At 37.7% G+C, this 26495-nt stretch overlaps 2 protein-coding genes across 26 annotated transcripts in view; both read left to right on the top strand.

Annotated features, from left to right (window-relative positions):
- Positions 1 to 903: 903 nt before the first annotated feature.
- Positions 904 to 26495, top strand: part of Zasp52 (Z band alternatively spliced PDZ-motif protein 52) — a 113284-nt gene continuing 87692 nt past the window's right edge. For all 21 annotated transcript variants that reach the window (XM_087349873.1, XM_022061570.2, XM_022061568.2 and 18 more), the window contains exon 1: positions 904 to 1044. In XM_087349873.1, the coding sequence (XP_087205999.1) occupies positions 940 to 1044 (105 nt within the window). In that variant the 5' untranslated portion in view covers positions 904 to 939. The remainder of the gene's footprint in view (positions 1045 to 26495) is intronic.
- Positions 912 to 25097, top strand: LOC110828660 (uncharacterized). Of its 5 annotated transcripts, XM_022061580.2 has the most exons (3): positions 19180 to 19564; positions 20584 to 20608; positions 21963 to 25097. In XM_022061580.2, exon 3 carries the CDS (start codon positions 22416 to 22418, stop codon positions 24123 to 24125), a length of 1710 nt encoding a protein of 569 aa, XP_021917272.2. In that variant the 5' UTR covers positions 19180 to 19564; positions 20584 to 20608; positions 21963 to 22415; the 3' UTR covers positions 24126 to 25097. The 5 variants fall into 5 exon arrangements, with proteins under 5 accessions (XP_087206004.1, XP_087206005.1, XP_087206006.1 ...); XM_087349878.1 differs by lacking the exons at positions 19180 to 19564; positions 20584 to 20608 and adding an exon at positions 912 to 1044; XM_087349879.1 differs by lacking the exons at positions 19180 to 19564; positions 20584 to 20608 and adding an exon at positions 11871 to 12782.

Raw genomic sequence — 26495 nt, 5'->3', positions numbered from 1 at the left:
TGAGGGACGATATTAATATGCTTCTTAAAGAAACTGTGGTTGTTGACTGGATTAATTTTTCTTGGATGTGCACCAGTGACTGGCTTTAGCAATCTTGGTAATGGACCTTCTGGTTTCATAAATGGCAGGGAGTTTCTTGACCATGTCATGGTCCGTTAGCTTCTAAAAATTGCTCTATCCCAGTGAGTTGGTTCTTAATTTAACATTTGATAATATCCACATATTTAATTACAAAGAATTCATGTACACTAGTAATTTTTTGAAGTGTTGTGCGGCAGAAAGTGTAAAATATAAATATTCTTACTTTGAACAGCTATTCTGGGACTGTGTAAAATGATCTAAATACGTAGGCAATTGAAAATGTGAAATTTACAGTAGTGTTTAATGTGAGTTAAAATGTGTTTTGGAAATGAAAATAAACATATCTATTTGTGTATGGTACCATATACTATTAAATTAATAGTGACAATGTTGGGATAATAAGCTTATGTTGGCAACACTCGTAGTAGAATATAGTCGATATATCGTATGAATACAATGTCCAAACTGTTAATTCTTTTTGAAGCTGATACAACCCTTTAAAAGACAACAGGCAGTGGAACGACGCGTTAGACAATTAACTATTTGTGTCAAATGAATATAACTCCGGGAGAAGTTTCGCATAACATCCAATTCTTATTTTAACACACGAAGAAATGACGATGCTTCCGCACACCGATAATACTGTAGCACATGGTTATTACGTCATGACAGAGGCGCATGCGCACAGCAGCTCCGGATTCAAAATAGCAGACGACGTTCTATTCATGTACTGTCTTCAATTTTAGACCGCGGGAGTTGTGTTTCGTCGCTCTAGTAGTTAACTTCGATTTCGATACTAGAAAAAATTGATTGCATAAGTTGCTGATATATAATTAGTGTTTGAATTCTATTTAAAGTATGGCGCAATTAATTAGCGTTAAATTATCTCGATTCGACGCTTCTCCGTGGGGGTTTCGTCTGCAAGGAGGCAAGGATTTCGGAGCTCCCTTGCTTATACAGAAGGTAAGGCCTAGATTCGTCATGTATTATTATTGTACCAGCCTGTCTCAGTTGTTATTTTTAACACCCTACGATCGAATTCTGATGTGCGGCGATGTATTGCTGCACGATCAAATATTTCCGTGCCCCATTGTACTGTTGTCACTGTTCCATACAGACAGTTTCTACTAAGAACTAAATTACGTTCACTCCGATACAAGCCGAGTACCGGGTCAGAGATGAAGCCACAAATTTATGACCGAGGTCTGCTTGGGCAGGCAATCACACGCATTTTTATTTATTTTAAAGTACTGTTACACATGAGTCAAGATTAGAATAAATAGGAGCGTTTCGGTGTTATTTAAAAAGATATTAGCTTAGCCTCCGTTTGTCAGCTTTTTATTTTAATGGATCTTGAGAACTTTTCAGTAAAAAATACAGGGAAAGAACCGTAATTTTGTAAATTTTTGATTAATCAAATGAGTCTAAAATGGAATCACAGGGGGCCTAACTATTTTTTTCATTTTCCCTTTTATCAAAAACTCGATTTAAAAATGTTGCACAGTAGGCATTCTGTTCTGTGTGCGTACTTATGATTTAAATTCGTGCTTTATGTGGGCAGTACCGTGTTACAAAATGGAAAATATTCTAAATTTTCTTTCGTTTCTAAATTTTTCTGTGGTACTTTTTCTTCTAACACCAGTAAAATTTTTTACATTAATTCTGAGATAATTTCCATGAATGAAATGCAGGGCCAATAGTTTTACTTTTTTCCCCATTGAACTACTTTTGACTAATTAACTGAACGTTGCTTTTTGTGCTCTATTCTTGAGAACAGAGAATTCGTGCTATAAATACACAGTTCCATTTTACGCTCGTTTCACTGTACTTGAAGTGCTTATTTAATTTACGCAGTTTTCAAAGGAACACACCAACGCTAAAAATAACAACAGTACCGTAGCAATTATTAATTAGTACGTGTATCAAACTGGAAACAGCACGAAGTTAGGTAGGATGGTTAATTTTAACTACTAGGGCAGAACGCTCCTTTCGGAGCTCCTCGGAGGGGTTGGTCAAGTTTTTAAAAAGCAACGAACCCTTTCGGGGGGGGGGGGGTGGTTGCGTTTTAAAATCTTGTGTAAGAAACTAAACTAAACCCCCTCGAATGGAGGGTTAAAATACTTGACCAACCCCCTTTTTCGGGGTGCTTGATCAAGTGTTTAAAAAGCAACCAACCCCCTTTCGGGGGGGTTGGTTGCGTTTTAAAATCTTGAGTAAGACACTAAACTCGGCATTGTTGTGTTGTACTCGGCATTGTTGTGTTGTACTCGACATTGTTGTGTTGTACTCGGCATTGTCGTGTTCCACAACAATGCCGAGTTTGTTTATACTCGGCATTGTTGATGACGTAATTTATTGACGACAACGAGGAATCACAAATTTTTATAATACTAGGGCAGAACGCTCCTTTCGGAGTTCCTCGGAGGGGCTGGTCAAGTTTTTAAAAAGCAACCAACCCCTTCGGGGGGGTTGGTTGCGTTTTAAAATCTTGTGTAAGAAACTAAATTAAACCCCCCGAATGGAGGGTTAAAACACTTGACCAACCCCTCCTTCGGGGGGGGGGGGGGTTGGTTGCGTTTTAAAATCTTAAGTAAGACATTAAACTCGGCGACATTAAACTTGACGACAAATTGGTTGACGACAACGGGGAATCACAAATTTTTTTATAGTAAAGAGAAGAAGATAGATTGTTGTGTTGTACTCGGCATTGTTGTGGAACACAACAATGCCGAGTATAAACAAACATAAGTTGACATTGTTGATGACTTCATTTTTTGACGACAACGGGGAATCACAAATTTTTATAGTAGATACGAGGAATCAGAAATTTTTATAGTAAGATAACACTGCATTTTAACTTGCGCGGAAAAAGAAAAGCTTGCAGAATAAAATATGTATAACTTATTTATATCATCCTCAGACTACTGTAATATTGGTTTATTTTTAATTTAACATTCCAAAGATTTGTTATGAATCATAATGATGTTTGGGTAGTGGTAAAATGGTAATGTCGAGGACAATGTTTGTCTGGCTGGGCGATGGGGTAGCATGTACGGTCTTAGAGGTCCTTGTAACCACAGCACCGTAATAAATCGGTGGTGGACAACATATATTCTTATCAGCAATCTTATCTTCCAGGTAGGTGCTAATGTTGGTAATGGGCGTGTGTGTGATGAAACATGTCTGAAGTTGACGGAAGGAACATTTAACTGTCTCCAGTCAGAAAAGGTCTACGGGTGTAAGTCGGGGCACCAACAGTGTGACCATAAAACAAGTTACGGTTTTTGGTTCGTGGAAACGTTTATTACGTATCGTATTACACGATAAGGGAAGTCTGTAAATCATTTGAAAAGGCGGTAAACTTTAAATATCTTGAAACCAAAACAACAAATCAGAATACCATTCACACGATGCTAAGAAACAGAGAGCAAATTCAATTTGGAGAATGATTGCTTTCATGTAGTTCAGAATCTTTTTGCCTTCCCGTCTGTACTATATAGAGGCTGAAGATGATTGGGGCATAAATCGCCTCTGAAACGTCGGCAAACTTCTGCCACACTTCACGGCGACAAGACTGACATCTTCATAATAGCCGCCATGAGAACCTGAAATCTCGCCATATTATTGTACCTGTTTAGTATGGCTGATGGTGAAATACAATTTGAGGGTGTTTAAAAACAGTGGGTTGAAGGGAATATTTGGATTCAAAAGAGTGGAAATGACAGAAGATCGCAGAAAATTTCGTAATGTGCTTCATAATTTCTCTTTATATAATACTATTAGTGTGATCAAATCAAGGACGTTGAGATGGGCGGAGCATGTTGCACGCAAGGAGATGAGATTAATGCATACAAGATTGACGTTAAAATGGATCTTACACAAATACAAAATTGACGACGTGGACTGGATTCATCTGGCTCAGGACAGGAACCTGTGGTGGACTGTTATGAACATGGTAATGAACCAATGGGTTCCATAAAAGGTGGGAAATTTCTTGTCTAGTTGAGCAACTGCTTATCAAGAAGGACTCTGCTCCATTGAGTTAATTAGTTGTTCTGTGAGATCACCATTGTGATAATTTGTAAATTAACATTTTTATCTTACGTCTGAATCAGCCGAGGCATGTTGAGTAAGTCTGACTCTCAAAACACTCGATATTTTTTCCAATTAGACAGTCTGCTGCATGTCTGCTAATGGATTACGTCAAGACAAGGCTTAAAACTTACCCTTCATTTTGTGAGAGTTGACAGATGTCACAAAATACTATTTTAGAGAGAAGGAGAGTCCTTTCTTACGTAAAAAGTGAAGTTTTAAAACAAATTAAACTGTCAAATTTGTTTCGAGGCATACTGTAAAATCCTGGCCTATTGTTTATGTATTTTTGTGAATTTTAGATTGTATACCAAAAGTATTCTGTCCATCTGTTCAGCGTCATATCAGAAAATCGTATCATGAAAGGAAGTCTGTACGTGTTTTTGGCTTTGATGCAAAAGGAAGATGTCCTGTATGCACTGGTTAGAAGGCTGTGGTCTCCATGGCCATTATGGTCATGATAATTGGGCTTTAACATAAAATTGCATCTGTATATATCTTCACAATTTCTTCCGCCAAGATAACATTAATATGGCTTGTGTCGGGTCAGATACCCGTACGAAGACCACTCAAATCGTGTCGTAATCTGCTCGCGCCAGTCCGTCATTTGTCTTTCAGCAGTCGAAGTGCGAGGATGTCTTTTTCACAAGCGCAACGAGTGTCCATTGTCGAACACTGCCCATCATCTCGTTCTTACTTAACTTGATAGAATGAGCTTAAAGACACATTCTCCGATTTTTCTGTGCCAAAACAAATCGACAGTATCACATCTTTTGAATAAAAATTTCCTTGGATATTATCCATCGTCTAGTAAAATATAAAGTATAAAACGTAAAGCGACGTTTCGGAGATGGGACTCTATCTCCGTCTTCAGGTTCCTACACAGTTGGGCCCACTAGATAGAGCTAATCCCTATCTCCGGTCCGGAATAAGTTGCGTGTCTTTTCGAACACTCTGTATAACCTTTAACGTAGACATACGTATGTGTTTACAAAACTGAGAAAGTCCATCTTTTTTCTGATCTCGATTTCAGTCGATTGTAACATGAAGATGGTTATCTTCTTGGTCGCTGTGCAGTGTACTTTGGTACTGCTGCCTTCATCATCGGGATGATCATGTGTACATCCGACTATGACAAATGCCGAACATGATATTGGAATAATGAATGAACTATTATCACAAAACCGTAAATAATTTTCAGTCCATGGCCCTGTTGTACGGTGAATAACTCTTCCAGATGGGCGTGGTTTCGACATTGCTGTGCTGTTGCTTTGTCTCATTTCCTGGTCTTGGAAAACAAAAACAAATTTAAAGCAAATTTTCTTGCTGTCTCTGATCCATGAGGCAATGATTAAAGAACAGTGGTACTTTGATTGACTCTGTACAAAGGCTGTTTAATGGAATACAAATTATCATTCCGTATTGCTTGTGATTATTATATGATGTGATATAAATTCTTATTTCTAACTACAGCATACGTGATGACTGTGTAATATGAAATTAGACCTGCGTAAAATTTTAAGTGAAACTATTGATTTTATTTACTCTTAATGGACATATTAGGTATGTGGCTTTCATTCTGCTGTACTGCAGGGTAAAAATGGTCAATACAGGAATTTGAAAATTCTTTTGTTTATCATATCATGCTGGTCAGTATTCAATGTTACGTGAAAACCAAACTTTCTGAACGTTTAATGTCCGTTTGCCACAGGATTACATATGAGGATAAATCATTGAAACTTCTTATAAATTTACAAAAATTATACGAACTTATTATCGCGAACAGGTTCATATAAAGCTATATAACTTGACGTTTTTCTTTCAAAAATGTTCTAATTTTATCTATTTATTTTAGATATTCATTTAACGTTTTAGAGCTCGGTAGTGAACTATACAATTTGCCCACAGAGAGCATTTAAAAATAAATAGAAAGCTATCAGATGTTTAATAACTTTGTACTTTATTACCCCTCTCAACTAACAGACGAGGTTCGTTCATTTACAAGACACAAATATTGAATTATTCTCAGTCTACTAATCAATAAATTCAGATTCTAAAACGAAAGTATGTGAAAACACTATTTTTTATATCATAATGCTTTTACTTATTCAACTTCGCCTTTGATTTAAAATGTGTCCTTCCTTTTTGGAAACGGTCTTCTGGAGCCCTTAATTCATTTTTCAGAAATTTTTCTAAGTTCAAATTAAAAATTTGCCATTTTGCTAGATGTGCATCAGTTGCTGATTTTGTTTGGTGGAACTTTGATGTATTTAAAAAAGCATAATGTCTCTGTCACATTATTTTAAATTAGTGTGGTATTTTCCGACTTATTAATTTTGTTCTTTATAAATAAACGTTATTTTTCTTACTCACCTCTTACTCCTAACTTTGGCTAGAATTGTTATCATTCATAAGATAGAAATTGCCCTGATTTAGTATCTTGTTTGTTTCTTCTCTCTCTCTCTCTCTCTCTCTCTCTCTCTCAACTCGTATTTACTTTGTTATTGGCCTTTGGGCTGTTTAGTTAGTACGTAAATAAATAAGGAACTTAATTAAATTAAATTATTATCTTAAGTGGTAAGCTGGTTTATCATACTTCGTATTACCTTCCACTGACGTCATTGCTATTTCGTCGTTCAATAAACTCAGAACCACGAGCCCAGATGTGTCAGTGAAAGGACGTGCCAATGTTTGCTTATCCAGTGACGCATCATTCATATAAATCGAACTATTGCATGATCAGCAATCGATTTTGAAGCGTCATTCTCTCAGGAAAGTGATAACAGAAGTATCGATAAGATAGGTAGAACAGAATTATCAGTTCATGCCATTACTATGACGAAAAACCAGTTTTTAAAGTACAGAATCAGATTGATATACATAGCTTTGTTACAAATTGATTTGTATAAGAAACATTTAACAGTTTAAGGAACTAAGAATTAAATTAGACTGAGCCTTATAGTAGACTGCTTTAATTGGATTGCGACGTGTTCTTTAAGTACTAAGCATACTGAAGGGAAATCATTTTAAGTTATTTTTTAATTAGAGTTTCCACAATTGAAGCTTACATAATAGTAAGAAAGAATTTTCAAAAAGTACGTTTTTAAATTGTGAAGTTCTAATAAAATCGCCAACAAATCAATTTGTCGATGTAAATATAGTTCGTATTGTACCACGTAGTTCGAGAATTTATACACGTAATTGCGAATAGACAGTATCCTTTTATCTGGCCAGCATAAGTAAAATTTTACGCTTTTAACACATTATTTAATTCACGACTAAATCTGTTTGATACGTAATGTACGTATTAAGATATTTTATGTTTTTAAGATGTAAATATTTGTAATTAATCATTACACTAGTCCCGATTTTGACTTTAATTTCTTACTACTGCTAGAAATAACTAACATAATAAGTAAGCCCCGGGGTACTTGCAGTTTGTCCGTGACTGCTCTAAACCAATCACAGCGAAGAAAATTTTGACTTTGCCGTTATAGATTTACCTACAACTCCATGTTATTCTCCCGTCTCTGGCCAAAATACAGACTGAAATAAAGCTGTCATTATCTTTCGAAACAATTGCAAAACATGTTTATTATATTTTATTTGAAAGTGAAAAGTAAGCTTAGAATAAATGTCAAATTTATTGAGTGTCTTATTGCTATAAATTTCAATTGTTTAGTAACTGTCAGTGAGATTGATAAGAAAAACTGTTTGTTATTCTTTTACGGTTAGGGGGTAAGAAATTTACAATTATCTCTACCTAACCTACCTGCATCTCCAATGCTGGTTTTGAAGAAATTTCCTTCTTTAAGAAAACGTTTAATCCAGTGCTTTTACCAGAATATGCGCCTGAACCTTCTTAGATTTTAGATTTCGGAGGAACGTACCGTCTTTATCTTCGGGATAGTCAGAATATAGCCTAAAAGACGCAACTGACAAACGACACTTGATACTTGTAATTTCTGCATCATTTATGGTCTTTCGCTGCTTTTCCATGCCGCTATGAGATTGTAACGGAAAAATTAAACATTTAGACATACAAGAACAAATCGTTTGATGCCAGAATTCCAATTCAGTATTTTTCAATATTGAAGCAGAACAACTTTCGGTGTTGAATTGTGAGAACTACGTATGTAGGAAGCCAAAAAGCATACATTCTTTCATCACGGAAAAGTAGCTCGTGGTTTTATTGTTTGTTAAAGGAATTGTTTAAACTGTTGCACAATTAATGTGGTTCGCTATTGTTTGAATACAAGTGCAGGCAGACTTCATTTAACTCTTACTTGTTATCGTGTGGGACGGCGTGTTCTCTGCGGGAAGACAATAAAGCTTATATTGAAGGTCAAAGTAGTCATGCACATAGCAGCGTTTATCGGTCTGATAACGTCACTACACTCTTAGCGATGCAGTGACTGTAATTCGCACATTTTATTCCTTTGTGTACGTGTTCTATGAAGAAAGCAAACATATCTTTGGTGTACGATCGTGAAGAAGTCGCTATTGAGTGGTCAGATACCATGCTACGTATTTGGAACGTCACCTGTTTAAACGTCGGCCCGGGCACCAAATACCGTCAGAGGGTTACGTCAGCTCTCCTCGGCATAAACTATTATTTTACATTGCATTAAGTTACACATTTGAAAAATTTTAAAATAGGCTACAAACTCTTCATTTTCATCCTGAAACCATCCTAACATTCCAGGTTAAATGTAGGCAGTTAGAAAGCATTTTCTAAACAAGATAGGAAAGATGTACTCTTTTGAGTACATTGAAATTTCGAAGGTGTTTTGGCGACGTCAGCAGGGAATTCAAGACAATAAATGCAACAATTATATCAAAGGCAAAACTGGTATTAAATCAGTTTACATTGTTGCAACAATGAGCCGGGATAGCTCAGTCAGTATAGTGACTAGCTACGGGCTGGACGACCGGGGTTCGATCTCTGACGGGGGCAGAGGATTTTTCCTCTAGCCTCTGCGTCCAGACCGGCTCTGGAGCCCACCCAGCCTCCTCTACAATGGGTACCGGGGGTAAAGCCGGCCGGGGCGTGATGCTGACCACTCGCCCCCATCTAGTGCCGAGGTCAAGGAAGAGATGAGCTATACCTCCTCTCCCCCAAGTGCCTACATGGTGTATAGTGGGACAAACTTTACTTTTACATTGTTGCAACGATGTGCTCCAAGGTCATTTTTGTAACAGTGTGATCAAATACGCGACAAACAGACAGACAGACAGACAGACATGGGATCATAAGCTAAAGGTTACGCACGGTTAAGATTCACGGATTATTTGGTAAATATGTTTCGGTCCTGTTTTAAGCACTGTAGGTTCGTGGTTCGATCCCTTAGCTGCATTTATTTCGTCTCAACCCTCACCAAGCTGTTATATGTTCTGCGGACTGCATCCTTGCCGGGGGCAACTTGCTGAATCATCAAGCCGCGTCTGGAAGGCCCCAGTCGAGTATGACAGAAAATTTAGACGTTTTAGCTGTCTCCAAGAGCGACAGTTTTCGAATTAGGGCCAATTGAACAGCAACGGACGGCCTAAAGACTGTTGCCAACTTCTGACATCCTCCCCTGTCGGGTAAAATCATGGCCATGAATCTGAAGTTTCTTCAGTGGTTTTGAGTTTTAAAAGAACCGCTGAAGATGAAGTAAATATTTTACTTGTTTTATTCGAGAGCATATTAATTAAATAAGTAAATTTAGACCTCTATATGGACAAAATATTGGTGTTCGTACTTTACGGCTATGTCAAATACAACTCTGCGTTTGAATTAACTAAAACCATGTGCAGCTTTTAACGTTCGGCCATTGCCATCGACTAATAAATGTATTCTGTACGATTTTTCGAGGTAAATTGTGATTTTTCAATCAGTGATCGGTTGTGCAACTTAAATCGCCGACAAAGTTACGCACAGGAAGTGTACGAAACAAAATTTTGTAACTACGCACGTAAAATTTTGTCGGAATAATATTCAGAATCGATTACAGGACGCAAAATATGTATATCCAAGCCTGGGCTACGTCACAGTAAGAGGGATTGTGGAAGATGGAATGAGCAAGGTGGGAGTAAAGCCACTTCCCCTCTCCCCTCATACCGCGGCTTGTCGGTCTAAATGTGTGTATTTGTAACAGTCAACGAAACTCGAAGATGCATTGCTACAAGTGTAACTCTTAAGCTAGCACAAATTAATTATCTTGTACGCGATGAAACGGAAATTTGTCAAATGTCTACATTGTTTGCCGAACCTCACAGTAGAGTAGTTGGGTTGGCTCTTTGTTCTTCGTATTAAAGATGACCCTGGTTCGAATTTCTTTCCAGTAACTGAGTTTCTCAGTGAAATCATTAGTCTCTCAGCTACTCAAAGAACTCCACGCCTTTTATGGAACCAAAATTTTATCATCTTGTTCACAAGATCCCGCCACCGGACCTCATACTGAGCCAGATGTATACGTTCCACAGTATTGATTACTATTTCTATAAAATCCACTTTAATATTATTATCTTTTTTCGCCAGTTTTCCAAACGGCCCCAATCCTTCAACTTTCTGATTCTGTATGAGTTTCTCAATACAAGTAATTGGAGTTGTAATGCAACTAAATGCTTCACATAGATGCTTCTTTCTGTTGGGAAGGTGTGGTTGGGACCCACGTCACTTCCGGTCTCGTTGATGTATGTAATGTTTCATAATGGATAATAGGAGCACTGTTAAATTGTCGAGTTGAGGAATGTGCTGTGAAATCAAGATGTCGGGAAGTACGCTGATATCTTGGCCAGTTTGTTAAATGAATGAAAGATGCTCTTATGTACGATGAACATGTTCCAGAACCCCTTTAAATGTCGAAACGCCGGCGAAGCACGTTTATTTTATTTATTTTATTTAGTGTTCTATCTGACGACAGGTCCATATGAACAGGAACCTTCCATCCTTTTCTCGGACTGGGACCTGTTCATATACGTTCTTGGCAGATGATCCAGAAGTGGTTTGCCATTACCTTCTTCTGTGTGTGAATGGAGTAATTGTTGGGATGCCACGGAGGAAAACTCCGTGTTGCCTAGACCACGGCCTTGCCCAACACAAGTTATAAATTCGGGCACCGCCGGGAATCGAACCCGAGACCCCAGAAAGTGGTTGGATATATGAGTTAACTCGAGTCCAAAATGCATCATGTAATTTATTATTATTTTATTACCAACATAAACATCACAATAGTTTTTTCAGCTTGGTATTTTACGTAATTATTGATTTAATCTTAACTCGTTTATATTTTGGAACACTTTATTCCGGACCACGAGATCTCGATGTTTTATTTCTTATTAATGTTGTCAGTGACGAAATAATTTGCAGTTCCATCATGGACGTTGTCGGAATTTATGTGCGCACAAGGCAAATGAAAAGATTTTCTACTTTCAATGTGATCACTGCGTCAAAACACAGTCCTTCACCTAGGTGTGTCATTGCTGCAAATGATAATTGCAGATATCTGGACATTTTTGGCAAAAAACATCCGTCTTTTCTGAGGACACCTGGATACGATAAGATGTGTAGATTGATTATTTGTATTATCTTGGTTTTTCACGTTTAATTGCTTTATGTATTTTATCTTAACGTGCTGTATAAGTAATTGGCTTCTGTAGTTGCTGAATCAGCATGTTAAAAATAAATTGAATTGATTCTTAGATAATATTGTATTGGTAGTAAATTCTGTTAATACTAAGATAATTTTAAGACAGGACAATGTGTCCTACTTGTATTTCTAAATCCATTTACGCGCCTCAAAAGTATGTGGTTTCAGAAGTAAATTAATTCACTACGTTCTTGTACGATCTTTAAACGATATTCACGAAATGTCTGTCCGTCCGCAAGATTAAACTCCAGAACGGCTTTACTGATTTCGATTAAAATTGATGTAACATCTTGCCATTAGCGATTACCCTAAAATCACGTGTTTAAATTATCTACAATCGGTAATATCAATATGGCGGACGAAGAAACTTTTGAGGCTGGGTCGACACTAGCGCTACATGTAATGTGTGATAAAAGATTTTCGAAAAATACAGAACTTTGATACAGGAATTCTCTGTTTAACGTAAGATAAAGACATGGCGGTTGCATTGCAAACAAGTATTCTGCTCTTCATATCTAATGTTAGAACTAGCAATGTTACAAGCATTATGAGTAACGACAGAAATTTGAACCTTATATGTGGTGAAACAGCCAATGCGTTTAATACCGTGGGATCAGCATCGGCCCCTTTTGCCCATGGTTATTGTTACAATTGGTGGGACATCTGTCCCATGCAGAAGGGAAATGTGTCCAAATGCCATGGGGCATCGTAGGATCAATGCTAACGAACAAAATCTTGTATACCAGTCCAGAACCCCTTAACTGTTTGAATTCAAATTTGAACTGGCCAGCCAATCATGTGTGGAGGGTCCCACACTAGCGAGATATCTGGAAAGTAGGTCAAGGACATTTGCAGTACGCCAGTGGAGGCAGTCGACAGCGGGCCTTCAGCCTTTAAACCAAACAATCGCATCCAGTAACCGTTGTCTCTGTTGAGGGAATTGTGTATCAGAGGATCTAATTTTGAAGAGCAAAGGTATATTGTGTTCTTTAATTTGTTGTTTCTTTGGATTTATATAAACAAATTACCACGTCAACCCTGAGGTGATCCTTGTTCCCCACTGACTCTAGTTCGGGATATAACTCTCTCTTGCCGAAGGAGCAAAGGGGGAGGGCAGTGAGAGAGTATAGTTACAATTGCATGGTGAGATTTGAGGTTTTTATGGCGACGAGTATGAATATGGGTGTCATATGGGTTGGTAGAAGTTTATCGACGTTTCAGAGGTGCTTGCAACTTCCATAATCATTATTATCATCATCAGTAATTGTAGTAATATTCTGGTATTGGATAGTGTAACGCCGCTGATAGAACCTTCTATTAGACTTTTCTGATCAAGATCCGGTTCATTTCTCCTAAGTATATTTCTATAAGAAGTTATACTCCGAAATCAGGTTTGTATTGACAAGTAAACAGTGTACCTAACCTTGATATACTTGTATTTAAATCTTGTTTTCCGTTCAAGACGGCGTATTTTTTAGATCTGTGTAATTGAAACAGGCTTGCCACTACACGCATAACCAAGAGCACAGTAGTGAAATATAGCACAGTCGTTGTTGCTGTTTTTATCACAGATGCATCGTTGTTATGCTAAACTAAGCAGAAAGCTAATGGCTACTGTAATTGAATCTCTGAAACTTGGTGCTATGTGGTACGTATCTGTTTGTTTCTCCTTTCTGCAAACAACACGTAGAATTTCTCTGAGAACATAAATGGAATTACCTTATTTCCTAGATATTAAGACACTATCGATTGCAAGATTTGATTTAGTAATGGATTTTCAGACGAAATTACGTTTATTGCAATAGGCACTGAATATTCAGACATGAAACTTCTTTGAATTAATACTTTCAGAATCATCTTTGTTGTTATCTTTGTGTTCACTGCCCCATAACTAGTGCTGTGGGCATGGTTTTTCACGTGCTTTAGCTTACAATATAATTTCTCGACATCGATTCGTAGACAACATCAAATGTAAGATGCACTCCAAATTCAGAAATGTTAAAATGCGGAAAAGTGCGTCTTAAATCGAGAAAATTCGGTGTGATTTATTAATATATTTCCATTGATCAAGAAGATAAGTGCGTGTGGAATGTAGCGATCATGAAGAAATGCGTTTAAAATTTTGATTGGGAAGCCTGAAGGGAAGAAACCATTCTGAAAACCTAAGCGTAAATTGGATGATAATATTCGAATGGGTCTTAAGGAAAATTACCGGAGTTGTGACTGGATTCTGGGACAGGACAGGGACCAGTGGCTGGCTGTAGTGAGTACAGTAATGAACTTATGGATTCCAAGAAACACGGGGAAATTCTTTGATTACCTGATCGACTGTCAGATTCCTAAGTATAATTCATTTAATATTTCCATTTAAAAATAAGAAGCCGCGTAGAATACTTGGACCTAAGAGATGAAATTGTACATCTAGGTAAGCTATAAAAAATCCTAAAAGTTATTAACGCAGTAATTTTTTTACAGGTTTAAGTTACAAATATAGCGACGGTGCAAAATATTGGAGTTATATTTAACAAATTTTACACAGACAGAATTTGTACGTAACTAACGGTGTATTCCGAAATAATTAATAATAATGAGGATGATAATATTAGAAACAATTTTAATAGTTTTACAACTGCAAATACTAAAGGATCTGATTCAGTTCTGCTTAATGTTTTGACTAGCTCAGAACGATAACCGATGAGCTAAATTGTATTTTCTAGTTGGATTTTAAATCTACATTACATAACGTGGCATTAACGACTTAAGATTTGTAGAACTGGTGATCTGTGCAATACGAAAGCAGGCTCTGTGAGTTCTGACCGAAATTAAACATTTTATCTTTTATTCTCTTACTTCACATTGAAATTCAAAAAGGATAAAGCACGTGTTTGTTGGGCTTCTTTACATGTAACGGAATTTTGTAAGAATGTGGTTCAATCCATTCACTCTTTCCACTTTCGAAGCATGACATCAGAATCGTTGTAAAGTGTATTTTTTTATTACAACACATTCAGTTACGCTACTGCATTGGAATGTGACCGACCTGTCATCATGACGTCATTTACAAGAGTTTGACCATTAGCTTCGCAAGTGCCAGTGATGATACGACCTTCATACCCACCCCAGTTACAAATTTACTGTTCGACATTTTGGATAAATAAATACAATGAGTCTCAGATCTAAAAGTTCGTGACGATGGTGAGTTATTTAAATAAAAAGTTCCTTGGATATTTTCCATCGTATAAAATAATAAAATACACAATAAAATTATCTCCGGAGATAAGGATTGGCTCTATCTATTGGGCCCAACAGAGTGGGTACCTGAAGACGGAGATAGAGCCCCATCTCCGAAACGTCGTTTCAATTTTATTGTGTATTTTATTAATTTAGATGATGGAAAATATCCAAGGAACTTTTTATTTAAATACAATGAGAATGGGAGAGAATTTTTACAAAAAGCCAACATTTTTGCATTCGTCTGTCTTGATTTTTTGCTAGTCATGGACGATCCTTCATAATACAGGGTGATTTAAAACTCTGGTGCAATAATTAAGAAGGCTGTTGGGGAGATAATTTGGTACAGAGAAACTATTTTTTTTTAGATTCTTCGCTATTTGAGAGTGACAGACAGTTGAAACACAGTTATCAGACTCGCACAGCAACATCAGTGACATCACCACACGAAAATATCAGTACTCAAAAAGAAGTTATCTAAAATGATTACTGAAGGATGCTACAAAGGGCAGAATTTTTCCCCTTTTTGAAAACAAAGAAATCAACTGACACATTAAATATAATTCTTTAAATTTTGTAAAGATTTATTATCACATTAATTAAAGCGAAATTATCCAAAGAAGTAACTCTGAAACGATAGTTAATCTGAAAAAAAACTTCTAAATACTCCAGATCTCACTAACCTCTTCCTTAATTATTGTACTAAAATTTTGAATCACTCTGTATATATTTCTAATGTTATCGGTCTCTCTGTGAAGGCGATGTCCGTATGTTTCTTTTCAACGTCTGGTACATTCTGACCCGTAGTCGCAGAATTCAGTGACCCAACGTTCTGGTCTGATGACAGAGTGACTAAACACGCTACATTATTTTACTTCATTGAACTTTGCGCAAGCTTCGGTTGGTTTCCGTTGTCTGAACTCTGCCACATAATTAACGGATATACGTGACCATGTACTTAAAAACAATCCACAAATTACGATGACGTATTTATTCCTTAAAAAATATGTTGTGAAAACTTTGGATTGCATGTGACAAACATCTGTCTAGGAGACAAAGTGCACATGTTCTTGGCATAAATTCTGACACTCATTGCTACGTATTAAAACTAATGAGTGTTAGCTAGCTGTAACGTTAAAAACTTGTCTTTTTATGAAGGTACAAGGTTTAAATCTCGACTCTTCTACAAGCTGTTTTGACAGACTGATCGTGGTTTTATCTCACTATCGCCAGACAAAACGCTGAGGTAGGCGTTGTAAATGTTGCCATCGGTGGACTAGTGGTTAGCGTGCTCGCCACTGGACCCAAGTTTCGCGGGTTCAAACCAGGCCGAGGTCGATGGATTATTAAAAATCCGAAGCATACAGCTCTTCATTCGGCGTGGAAGTAAAGCTTTACAGCATGTAAAAGAACCTTACGAGCATGAACGAGGTGTTTCGTAAACAAAATTCAGCGGGCATTTCTCACCCATGTGTCTCCTGATTCTGTACTAGATGGCTCTAGCATAAGGGTTCTCACCCTTTTTCGCTGGCGTAACACATATTCTGATTTAACACATTAATGTACCACTATCCAAATGCGTTCAGGGAAAACTTATTTATGTTAATAATATCTTTTTATTTTCTTACTTAGTTCGCGTACCACCAGCGGTACGTGTACCATAGGTTGAGAAACGCTGCTCTAGCAGACAAATCTGGATTGAGTAGAAATTGTGCAGAGGCAGTGGGCTGGTCACTCACTGCTCATAAATGCACATTTCAAAAAGACTAGGAAACCTCCGAAAAGGAGTTTTCATGAATTTTGTACTTTCAGTGCGATTTGTAAAGATAATGCTGCAATGACTTTTTTGACAAAGAAGTTGTTTATTGTGGTCAACTTTTCAGGTCATGTGAGCTGGTTTTATGATTGTTATAAAATTGTTTTAAGGAGTTTTTGAGTGTAGTAGTCGCAGTTTGCGATGTTAACCCTGTGAAAGAAGCCTTGTGTCTCTTTATGGACTGATTCCCCAGTCCAAAAATTCCACCGCGTTTCTTTAACACTAATTGACTAAAAATTAACGGCGAGTCTAAACTGGTTGGTGTCTAATGCGTGTCTACTCATATGAGCGGAAATAATTAGACGGCAAGCTCAGTCATTGCGTGCTCGTATCGGATGGAATGATAGCTCAGCCGAAGTTACGCTGGTGGCTGGCTGGTAGTTGGATAATGGGACAGAAACTACAGAACAAATGTTATGATTGTTCATTTGCAGAAAGTACAATTTCAAAACTTTGGTTAGGACATGCAAAATACTTTGTCGTGATTCTGCTTTCTGTTTTTCCTGTGTTATAATCAACCACTCTACCACGGATGATCTGTGTTTTGGTTAAAAGGATGTTATAAATGTCTCGCTCATATTATGTACTATGGGTGGCCTAAGTACTGACTCCAACTTCCTCAGAAAATGGGCAGGTCGTGTTCTGTGGTCCTCTTGTTTTATCTCCAAAATTACATGTCGAATATAGAAATTTATATTGAAGTTCTGTCCGAACAGTTGGGTAAAACTTATTTATGTTAATAGTCTAAACCCGTATTTTATATGAAGCTCAACTTATGGGTCTTCTTGATTTAATTCAAGACAATGATCGTGTAAAATACAAATCTGTATGAGTAGATGACATAAAACATTGACCTTATTGAGATCTGTAACTGAAACTCATAGCATATTTTGAAGGGATGAATATTCAGCGAAGTATAAGGAAATTAATTCTGTGATGCGATGTTATAAATGTTGTGTGGTTAAACAAATAGGCTATGAAGGTGAGCTGAAAATCAATACCACCTAATTTATTTTCCATAACGGGCAAAGATATTTCGTTGAAAATTTGGCTAGGGACCCACTGGCGCGACTAGCCGCGCGCGACAACACTCGACACGCCGCACGCGGCTAGTCGCGCCAGTGGGTCCCTAGCCTACTGTCGCCAATGTACGTCCACTACTGTTTCAGTTTCTCAGTCAGCATTCGGAGAATTCTCCGCGCGTAAAATTTTCGGTATCCGAAGATCAGCAATTATAGCCCTCATTCGATCACGTGAGACGACAATTGCCTGTATGAGATGGTCGTGGCATGCAACACTCATGTGACATGAGAAATGCAAGCAAAATTTTAGTATCGAAGCCTTTGACCTCCTGTATGATGTCGCAACCCAGAGCACAATGCAAAGTCAGAGATGAATGATTGCGTTTGTTTCTTTGCCTGAACTCTGGTTATAATCGACTGTCAAATTGGCCAACCCTGTTTTGGACTTCCGCTGTGTGTGTTTCTAGTTCGCGTGAAAGATGAGAAAACATTTCCTCATTTTTATGTTAGAGGCCTATCATCACCTCCCATCTTCACGTAACGGACTACAGTAATTTGTAACGTACGCCGTTCCGGAACAAGATGACAGGTAGTACGCTGAAGACAATGAAATAAAGTGACACAGTTTTAGAAGCGGCATGATTCACACGTACCCTACCCACTTTCCGAAAAGTAACCAGTCCATTATTCTGATACCGATAATCCAGCAAATGTTTGTGAGTGTGCTTAAAATTTATAAATTGATTTCTTCACGCAGTTGGGAATACCGTTTCATAACCCCATTCTCACTGACAGAGAAAACAAATGTTAATTGTTGGGCATTATCTTGACTCTGCTTCACGAAAGGCTATTAAGGACGCTGGTCTAGAAGTAAACGCAGAGAAAGCTAAGCATATGATTATGTCTCCTCACCAGAATCATAATTTAAAGTAAGCTAATGCAAGATGTTCCAAAGACGCAACGCTGCACTGCTTTTACGCAACTGGTGTGAGAGGCAGGCTAGTAACAATGGTGACCTTGACTCAAGTGTAACGGGGGAGTTTGTTACACAGGATTGGAATTGCCTCTGATATAATTTTTGTACCTATGGACGTGATTGTTGTTTTGTTGTGTATGAAATGCTACATTCTTCGAAAATGTGACAGTCCAAATATCCGCGATCGACGGCAGGAAATCGGAATTACATTCACAAGCTGAAGAGCAGATTAAGTTCTGGGAATACTTGCTAGCATGAAGTTCAGAAACTTTTTCTGCTGTATACTGTCTAGAAATGAAAAAAAAAATATAATATTAAGTACTATAATTGTACCTCTTGTTTCATGTGCATATGAAATTTAGTGTCTCACAGAAGCGATAACGGGTTGCTTCCTGGATTGTTTGGAATTGAGGGATGACTTTGGGAACACAAATATAAAATGTCGTAGGTGGGAAAAATAGGCATGCTCTCATCTGCTGTTAACAAATGTATAGATCTTTTTGTTTTAAATCTTGCGTTATTAGGTTGGTTATGTTGGTACTTTACTCCGGAGAAAGATGGCGAGTTTGAACGGCGGTGTTGTGAAGGTTTGTTTGCAGAAGTGTATTTTCTGGTGTTTCTCTGAAGATTTTACAGTCACCTTTTATCAACATTATCAGTCTGAGATCTGTGTTTTGTTTATTGAAGACAATATGTAACGAAGGCTTTGAAAGTAAGTCACAATTAATGCTAATTGCATGGAGCAGTGTTTCTTGTAGTTTAGGTTAGTGTTTGAAAGTCAAGTGCAGCCAACTTTGGATTCAATGATATGACATGTTCGTGTGCTTGAGTGAACTCTCTACGCGGACCCAATAGCGCAGATTATTTTACTTTTCAGTCGATATGTTCACTTTATAATGCTCAGTCTAATGCTTTCTAACTATGTTATGAAGAAGTTAAGTTTGAACTTGATTGTGTGAATACCTTTTTTTTACTTGTTAATAAGGTGTTACTTTTACTCTTATATTGCTTTGTTTTATCTTTAGCTGTTTTGAGCGTAATATGTTGTTAGTCATGATAAAATTACATGCTATGTAATCTATTGGTAAAGGTAACAGCAGTTTATTAGAAAAATGTAAGTATGTCTTTTTACCCAGGGGCTTGAACAAAAACTGTAGACAATTCAACAATATTTATCAGTTGGTGGTCTTATTCCAACAAGAAGTGAAATTCTTACGAGTATTTTCAAGCACAGAATGCGGAGGCGTGGTGTGTTTATGATAAAATGATAGTATATTTAATCCATAATTATTTGCAAGTTATTTATAAATCGGCAAATGTCATTATTTACTCAGATAATCGGAGACAATTAAAAGTGAGCATCCGAAAAACTTTATTTTTCACTGGTCGGCGTCAAATAAGCTGTCGACCTGTTCTGTAAAATTTTAAAATGGTCCTCCCATTGTCGTCTTGGATGTCCGTGACACTTTTTTCCCATCCATTTAGGCCGACATTAATGGAGCAGACTGTTGATTTCCAGGCATTCTTTGCAAATGTTCTGGTCGTTTATTTTGATAGCTTTTATTAAAATCTTAATATATTATTCCCAGTTGTTCCCAAAAAAATTCTTCGCCTTTATGTTCCCTCATTTCGTATCCTGCAACTGTTTCATTATTTTTTCGTTCGTTAATGTCCAACATTTCAATCTATAAGCATTGCTATTATTGTGAATATTATAATTATCTGTTTCAGGAACTGTATCTTCTTCCATATTCAGGTATACAAGGGGAAGGAGTGAGGAAAGGTTCTTACTCAGTCACTGGTCCAGTGATCGAGACGATAATAGTTCGTGTCACATCACTGTGGCAAACCTTGTAGATTTATTTAAATTCCTATTAAATCATAGGGATTAATGTTATCGTGAATTTGAATGTGGAGACTGGAGACAGTAGAATTGCGTTGCTTTTGTTTGTATTTGAATTGATTTATTGAAGGCGGCTGTTAGTAACTTAGGCTATGTGCATAGCATCAAATAATACGATTATTAGTGAATAATGAGGTTGAAATAATATGGAAATAACCGATTGTGATCTAATTTAAGGTCCTGCCTTTGAATTTGATAATAGGGACGGAGGAAAACCATGAAATCTTTCGGTTAGGATGACTGGTTTACGGGCCGAATTTTGAACTCTCTATCTCCCGAATATGAAGCAGCAGTCCTAACCACAGGCTTCGTAGCGTTATTGCTTTTAATTATTATTATTATTGTCGTTGTATAAACTCCGCGGTAAATCAGGATACTGGCTAAGATGTGATTGGATTACAAGGAATGTTTCTCCCGTGGAGAGGTTTAGAGCATCGTAGATACCCATATTTGTAATACTAGGTCTCATTCTTAAAGTATAGCTTTCAAACATGTCAGCAGGCAGTGCATGATGGACAACGCTTTTCCGAACAGTGCGTCATATTGCTGTGTACACTATGTCAGGATAATCCGTTGGGAGTTGTCTGACGTCACTGTCATGTAGTCCAAGGTTAGTCGGTCACCACTTCCTAGAAGGCAGGTGATTAAACAACAGCAGACCATATGACGGTAATAAAAATGATCCCTGAACAGTAAGAAACCGTGAAACAGACGCATTTATTGCTTAAGAACTTTCCTACTATATTTTAAAAGCCAGGTCTAGCTATTTACCGGTACGTGGAGACAAACTGGCATATTAAATTTCCATTTGGAAAGAGAAAGCTTGTCGAAGCAGCGATTTAAAATGGAACGTGTGTATGAAATTTCAGGTTCTCACGGCTACGAGTATGAATTAGGAAATGAGTTAGCTTCTAACTACATTTGATTTAAAATAATTCAGTAAGTAAATTATATGTGTCCCACATTGTTTTTTAGCATAAATAATTATAATATCTAAAGAGAAGAATTTAAATTACACCTCAGAAAAAGTAATTAATTTAAAATCTTGGCTGAGCTCTGTGCAAACCAATGGTACTCATTATGACCACCACCTAACTCTGGAAGGCTAACAGAAGGTGGTACTCGTTGATAGGTGTCATATAACTATAATTTGGTAGCCACAGGAGATGTTCCTTTGACAAGCTGTTGATACTGTCCTTCTTTGTAGGTGTGTTCTGATATGTTGGATGTGGTACTACATATTCAAGCCCATTGTATTTGGAGAAGCATGAGGAATATTGTCAAGGACTAAAGGGTATCAGGTTAATGCACAGTGGCAGAGAGTTTGGTGTTAAATGCAGTCAAAGCAACAGTATTCATAGTAAGGTACACTGTGGTCAAAAACTGTACCAGTGTAGTGGTCATGACAGTAATCGATCAACCAGCATGAACTATGTTAAACAAATTAATTTAAGCATTAAATGTGATATGTGTCTCATGCACAAATTCTGGTTCCTCCAAATATATTAGAAACAAGTTATGTAAGTGTCATGTTTGTGGTTGGAAGTTTACATTTCAGAGCAGTCTTGTTGTACATATGATGACACATGTGAGAGAAAAATGACATGAATGTGAAAATTGTGGTTGTAAGTTAGCTGGAAGACGTAATCTGTAGGCACACATGAGAAGTCACATGGATGTCAAACCATATGAATGTGAGGATGGTGGTTACAAGTGTTCTAAAATGTCTAATTTGATTAAACACATAGGAATTCACTCTGCAGATAAAATATATAAATGTAAGGAATGTGGTCTTACATATCTTGACAAATCTGAATTAATTACACATGCGAAGGCTTGCTCGACAGAGAAGCCATTGGGAAGTGAGGAGCATTGTTATAAGTTTGTTCCATCAACTTTAAATAAATACGAAATAAGAAATCCCACGGGAGAGGTGCCCTATGAAAGTGAGGAGTGTGGTCACAAGTTTGCTCAAAGATCTGATTTAAATACACATCTGAGAACTCACACGGGAGAGAAGCCGTTTGAATGTAAGGAGTGTGGTCACAAGTTTGCTCAAAGATCTGATTTAAATACACATCTGAGAACTCACACGGGAGAGAAGCCGTTTGAATGTAAGGAATGTGGTCACAAGTTTGCTCAAAGATCTGATTTAAATACACATCTGAGAACTCACACGGGAGAGAAGCCGTTTGAATGTAAGGAGTGTGGTCATAAGTTTGCTCGAAGATCTGTTTTAAAGCAGCATATAAGAACTCACACGGGAGAGAAGCCGTTTGAATGTAAGGAGTGTGGTCACAAGTTTGCTCGAAGATCTGTTTTAAAGCAGCATATAAGAACTCACACGGGAGAGAAGCCGTTTGAATGTAAGGAATGTGGTCACAAGTTTGCTCAAAGATCTGATTTAAATACACATCTGAGAACTCACACGGGAGAGAAGCCGTTTGAATGTAAGGAGTGTGGTCACAAGTTTGCTCAAAGATCTGATTTAAATACACATATGAGAACTCACACAGGAGAGAAGCCGTTTGAATGTAAGGAGTGTGGTCACAAGTTTGCTCGAAGATCTGTTTTAAAGCAGCATATAAGAACTCACACGGGAGAGAAGCCGTTTGAATGTAAGGAATGTGGTCACAAGTTTGCTCAAAGATCTGATTTAAATACACATCTGAGAACTCACACGGGAGAGAAGCCGTTTGAATGTAAGGAGTGTGGTCACAAGTTTGCTCAAAGATCTGATTTAAATATACACATGAGAACTCACACAGGAGAGAAGCCGTTTGAATGTAAGGAGTGTGGTCACAAGTTTGCTCAAAGATCTGTTTTAAAGCAGCATATAAGAACTCACACGGGAGAGAAGCCGTTTGAATGTAAGGAATGTGGTCACAAGTTTGCTCAAAGATCTGATTTAAATATACATCTGAGAACTCACACGGGAGAGAAGCCGTTTGAATGTAAGGAGTGTGATCACAAGTTTGCTCAAAGATCTGTTTTAAAGCAGCATATAAGAGCTCACACGGGAGAGAAGCCGTTTGAATGTAAGGAGTGTGGTCACAAGTTTGCTAGAAAATATGCTTTGAAGTTACATATGAGAACTCACACGGGAGAGAAGCCGTTTGAATGTGAGGAGTGTGGTCACAGGTTTAGTATAAAATCTGTTTTCAATATACATATGAGAACTCACACAGGAGAGAAGCCGTTTGAATGTAAGGAGTGTGGTCACAAGTTTGCACAAAGATCTGATTTAAATACACATCTGAGAACTCACACGGGAGAGAAGCCGTTTGAATGTAAGGAGTGTGGTCACAAGTTTGCTAGAAAAGATAATTTTAAGTTACATATGAGAACTCATGGGAGAGAAGCCGTTTGAATGCGAGGAGTGTGGTCACAAGTTTGTTCGAAGATTTGGTTTAAAGAAGCATATAGGAACTCACGGGAGAGAAGCCGTTTGAATGTAAGGAGTGTTGTCACAAGTTTGTTAAAAAGTCTATTTTAAATGCACATATGACAATCCACACTTGAGCGAAGCCATATGAATGTGAGGAGTGTGGTCACAAGTTTTCTCGAACATGTGATTTGAAATCTCACTTGAGAACTCACAAGGGAGAGAAGCCGTATGAATGTGAGGCGTGCGGTGACAAGTTTGCTCCAAGATCAGTTTTAATACACACATGGCATCACGCACAAGAAGATATATGAATAGAAGAATAATTATCGTAATTTCGTTCAGATATCTGTTATGAATACACAGTATAATAATGTTTATGGGAAAAAAGATTGTGTGAGAAGCATTATAACAAGTGCTTGCATATTGAATCGAATATGCCACAAAGAAATCACACCAAGATTGAAGTTAATAACTGACACAAAATCATCATCCACTTGGAACAATATAAGTGCTGCATAATCTGAAGAAAATTTAAAAGTTGTTGATTATGATTGTGTGTATATTGATGTTACTGTTTGTACAATTCTTTGTCATGATTGTTTACTCATCACTAGAAATCTTTGAAATTTAGAAATTTATTTATTACTTTATATCCATTCTTCTCATTGGTTATTTTTGTTATAAGTGAAGAAAATTGGGGTTTCAGGAACTGTAACTGTAATGCTCAATATAACATATGAATGAAATAGTAGTGTGTGCCTCATTTGATAAAAATTAACATTTGTTCAAGACATATTCCCAGAAGTTTATGCATCTGATACACATAAGAATTATGTGATAAAACAGCTAGTGCTCTCTTGCTTTTCCATTTGTATACAGCATTGCTTTTGTGATACCAATGAAAAATTAGTCCTGTTAGCGGAGCTCTGCCGGACCCGGTCTTTGAAGAGATACCGGGTCATACAGAAACTGAATCGTGCAGAGACCAAGTCCGGCAGAGACGGATCCATCAGAGATAGAGTACGGCAGAGACCGAGTCCGGCAGAAGCCCGGTGAGGCAGAGACGGTGTGGCAGGGATAGTGTGGGGAGAATTTTGAAAAAAAATTCAAAATTTTAAAAAAATAAAAAATGCTGGAAACTATCTAGAAAGCGTACAAAACAAAACATTTTCAAAATATTTGATTTTTTTCAATATTCTCCCTGCCACACCCGGTCTATGCCTCACCCGGTCTCTGCCGGAATCGATCTCTGCCTCACCCGAGCTCTACCGGACCCAGTGTTTGCACAGACTGCCCATCAGATATCGGGCCATACAGAGACAGATTGTGCAGAGACCCTACCGGAACCGATCTCTGACGAACGCGGTCTTTGCAGAGACAGGGTCATAGAGACCGGATTACTCAGAGGCGGGGTATGGCAGAGACCGTTTTGGCACGGATCGGGTGGGGAGAATTTTGAAAAAAAAATCAAATTTTTCGAAATTTTCAAAAAATCAAAAAATGCTGGGAATTGTCCAAAAAGCGCACAAAACAAAAAATCTTCCAAATATTTTTAAAAATTTTGAAGTTGAAATTTTTCAAATTTGTTTGGTTTTATGCGCTTTTTGGTCAATTTGCAACATTTTTTTAAAATTTGAATTTATTTTTCAAAATTCTCCCCAATCATTCCCTGCCAGAACCGGTGTCTGCCGATCCGGTCTTTGCTGAATCCTCTCCCTGACAAACCGGACTTGGTCTCTGCACGATCCGGTCTCTATATGACCCGTTCTTTGACGTCTCTGCAAAGAAAGACTGAAGCAGAGACCGAGTCCGGCAGAGACCAGGTGAGTCAGACACTGAGTCCGGCAGAGACCGAGTATAGCAGACACCGGTTCTGGTAGGCATCAGGTAGGGAGAATTTTGAATTTTTTTAAACATTTTCGAAAAATCAAAAAAGGCTTCAAGTTGTCTAAAAAGCGCACAAGACCAAAAGAATTTGAAATATTTTGAAAATTTTGCAGTTGAAATTTTTCAATTTTTTTTAGTTTGTGCCCTTTATGGACAATTTTCGGCATTTTTTAATTCTTTGAAAAATTCGAATCTTTTTTCAAAATTCTTTCCAACGGATCCCTGCCAGAACCGATGTCTGCCGATCCGGTCTCTGAAGGAGGCGGGCTCTGCCGGACTCGGTTTCTGCACGATTCGGTCTCTGTATGACGCGATCTCTACAGGCCGTCTCTGCAAAGAAAGAGTGAGGCAGAGACCGAGTCCAACAGAGCACGAGTGAGGCAGAGACCAGGTGGGCACAAACCGAGTCCGGCAGAGAACGTGTGAGGCACAAACCGATTCACGCGGGGACCGAGTGTGGCTGAT

This window comes from Zootermopsis nevadensis, unplaced genomic scaffold (assembly GCF_977971745.1).
Source record: "Zootermopsis nevadensis isolate Lab colony 2312 unplaced genomic scaffold, Znev_1.0 Znev_ptg000016l, whole genome shotgun sequence".
In the NCBI taxonomy this organism is placed as follows: Eukaryota; Metazoa; Arthropoda; class Insecta; order Blattodea; family Termopsidae; genus Zootermopsis; species Zootermopsis nevadensis.
Note: the sequence above shows the minus strand (reverse complement) of the source record. Positions and strands in the feature narration are given on the sequence as shown.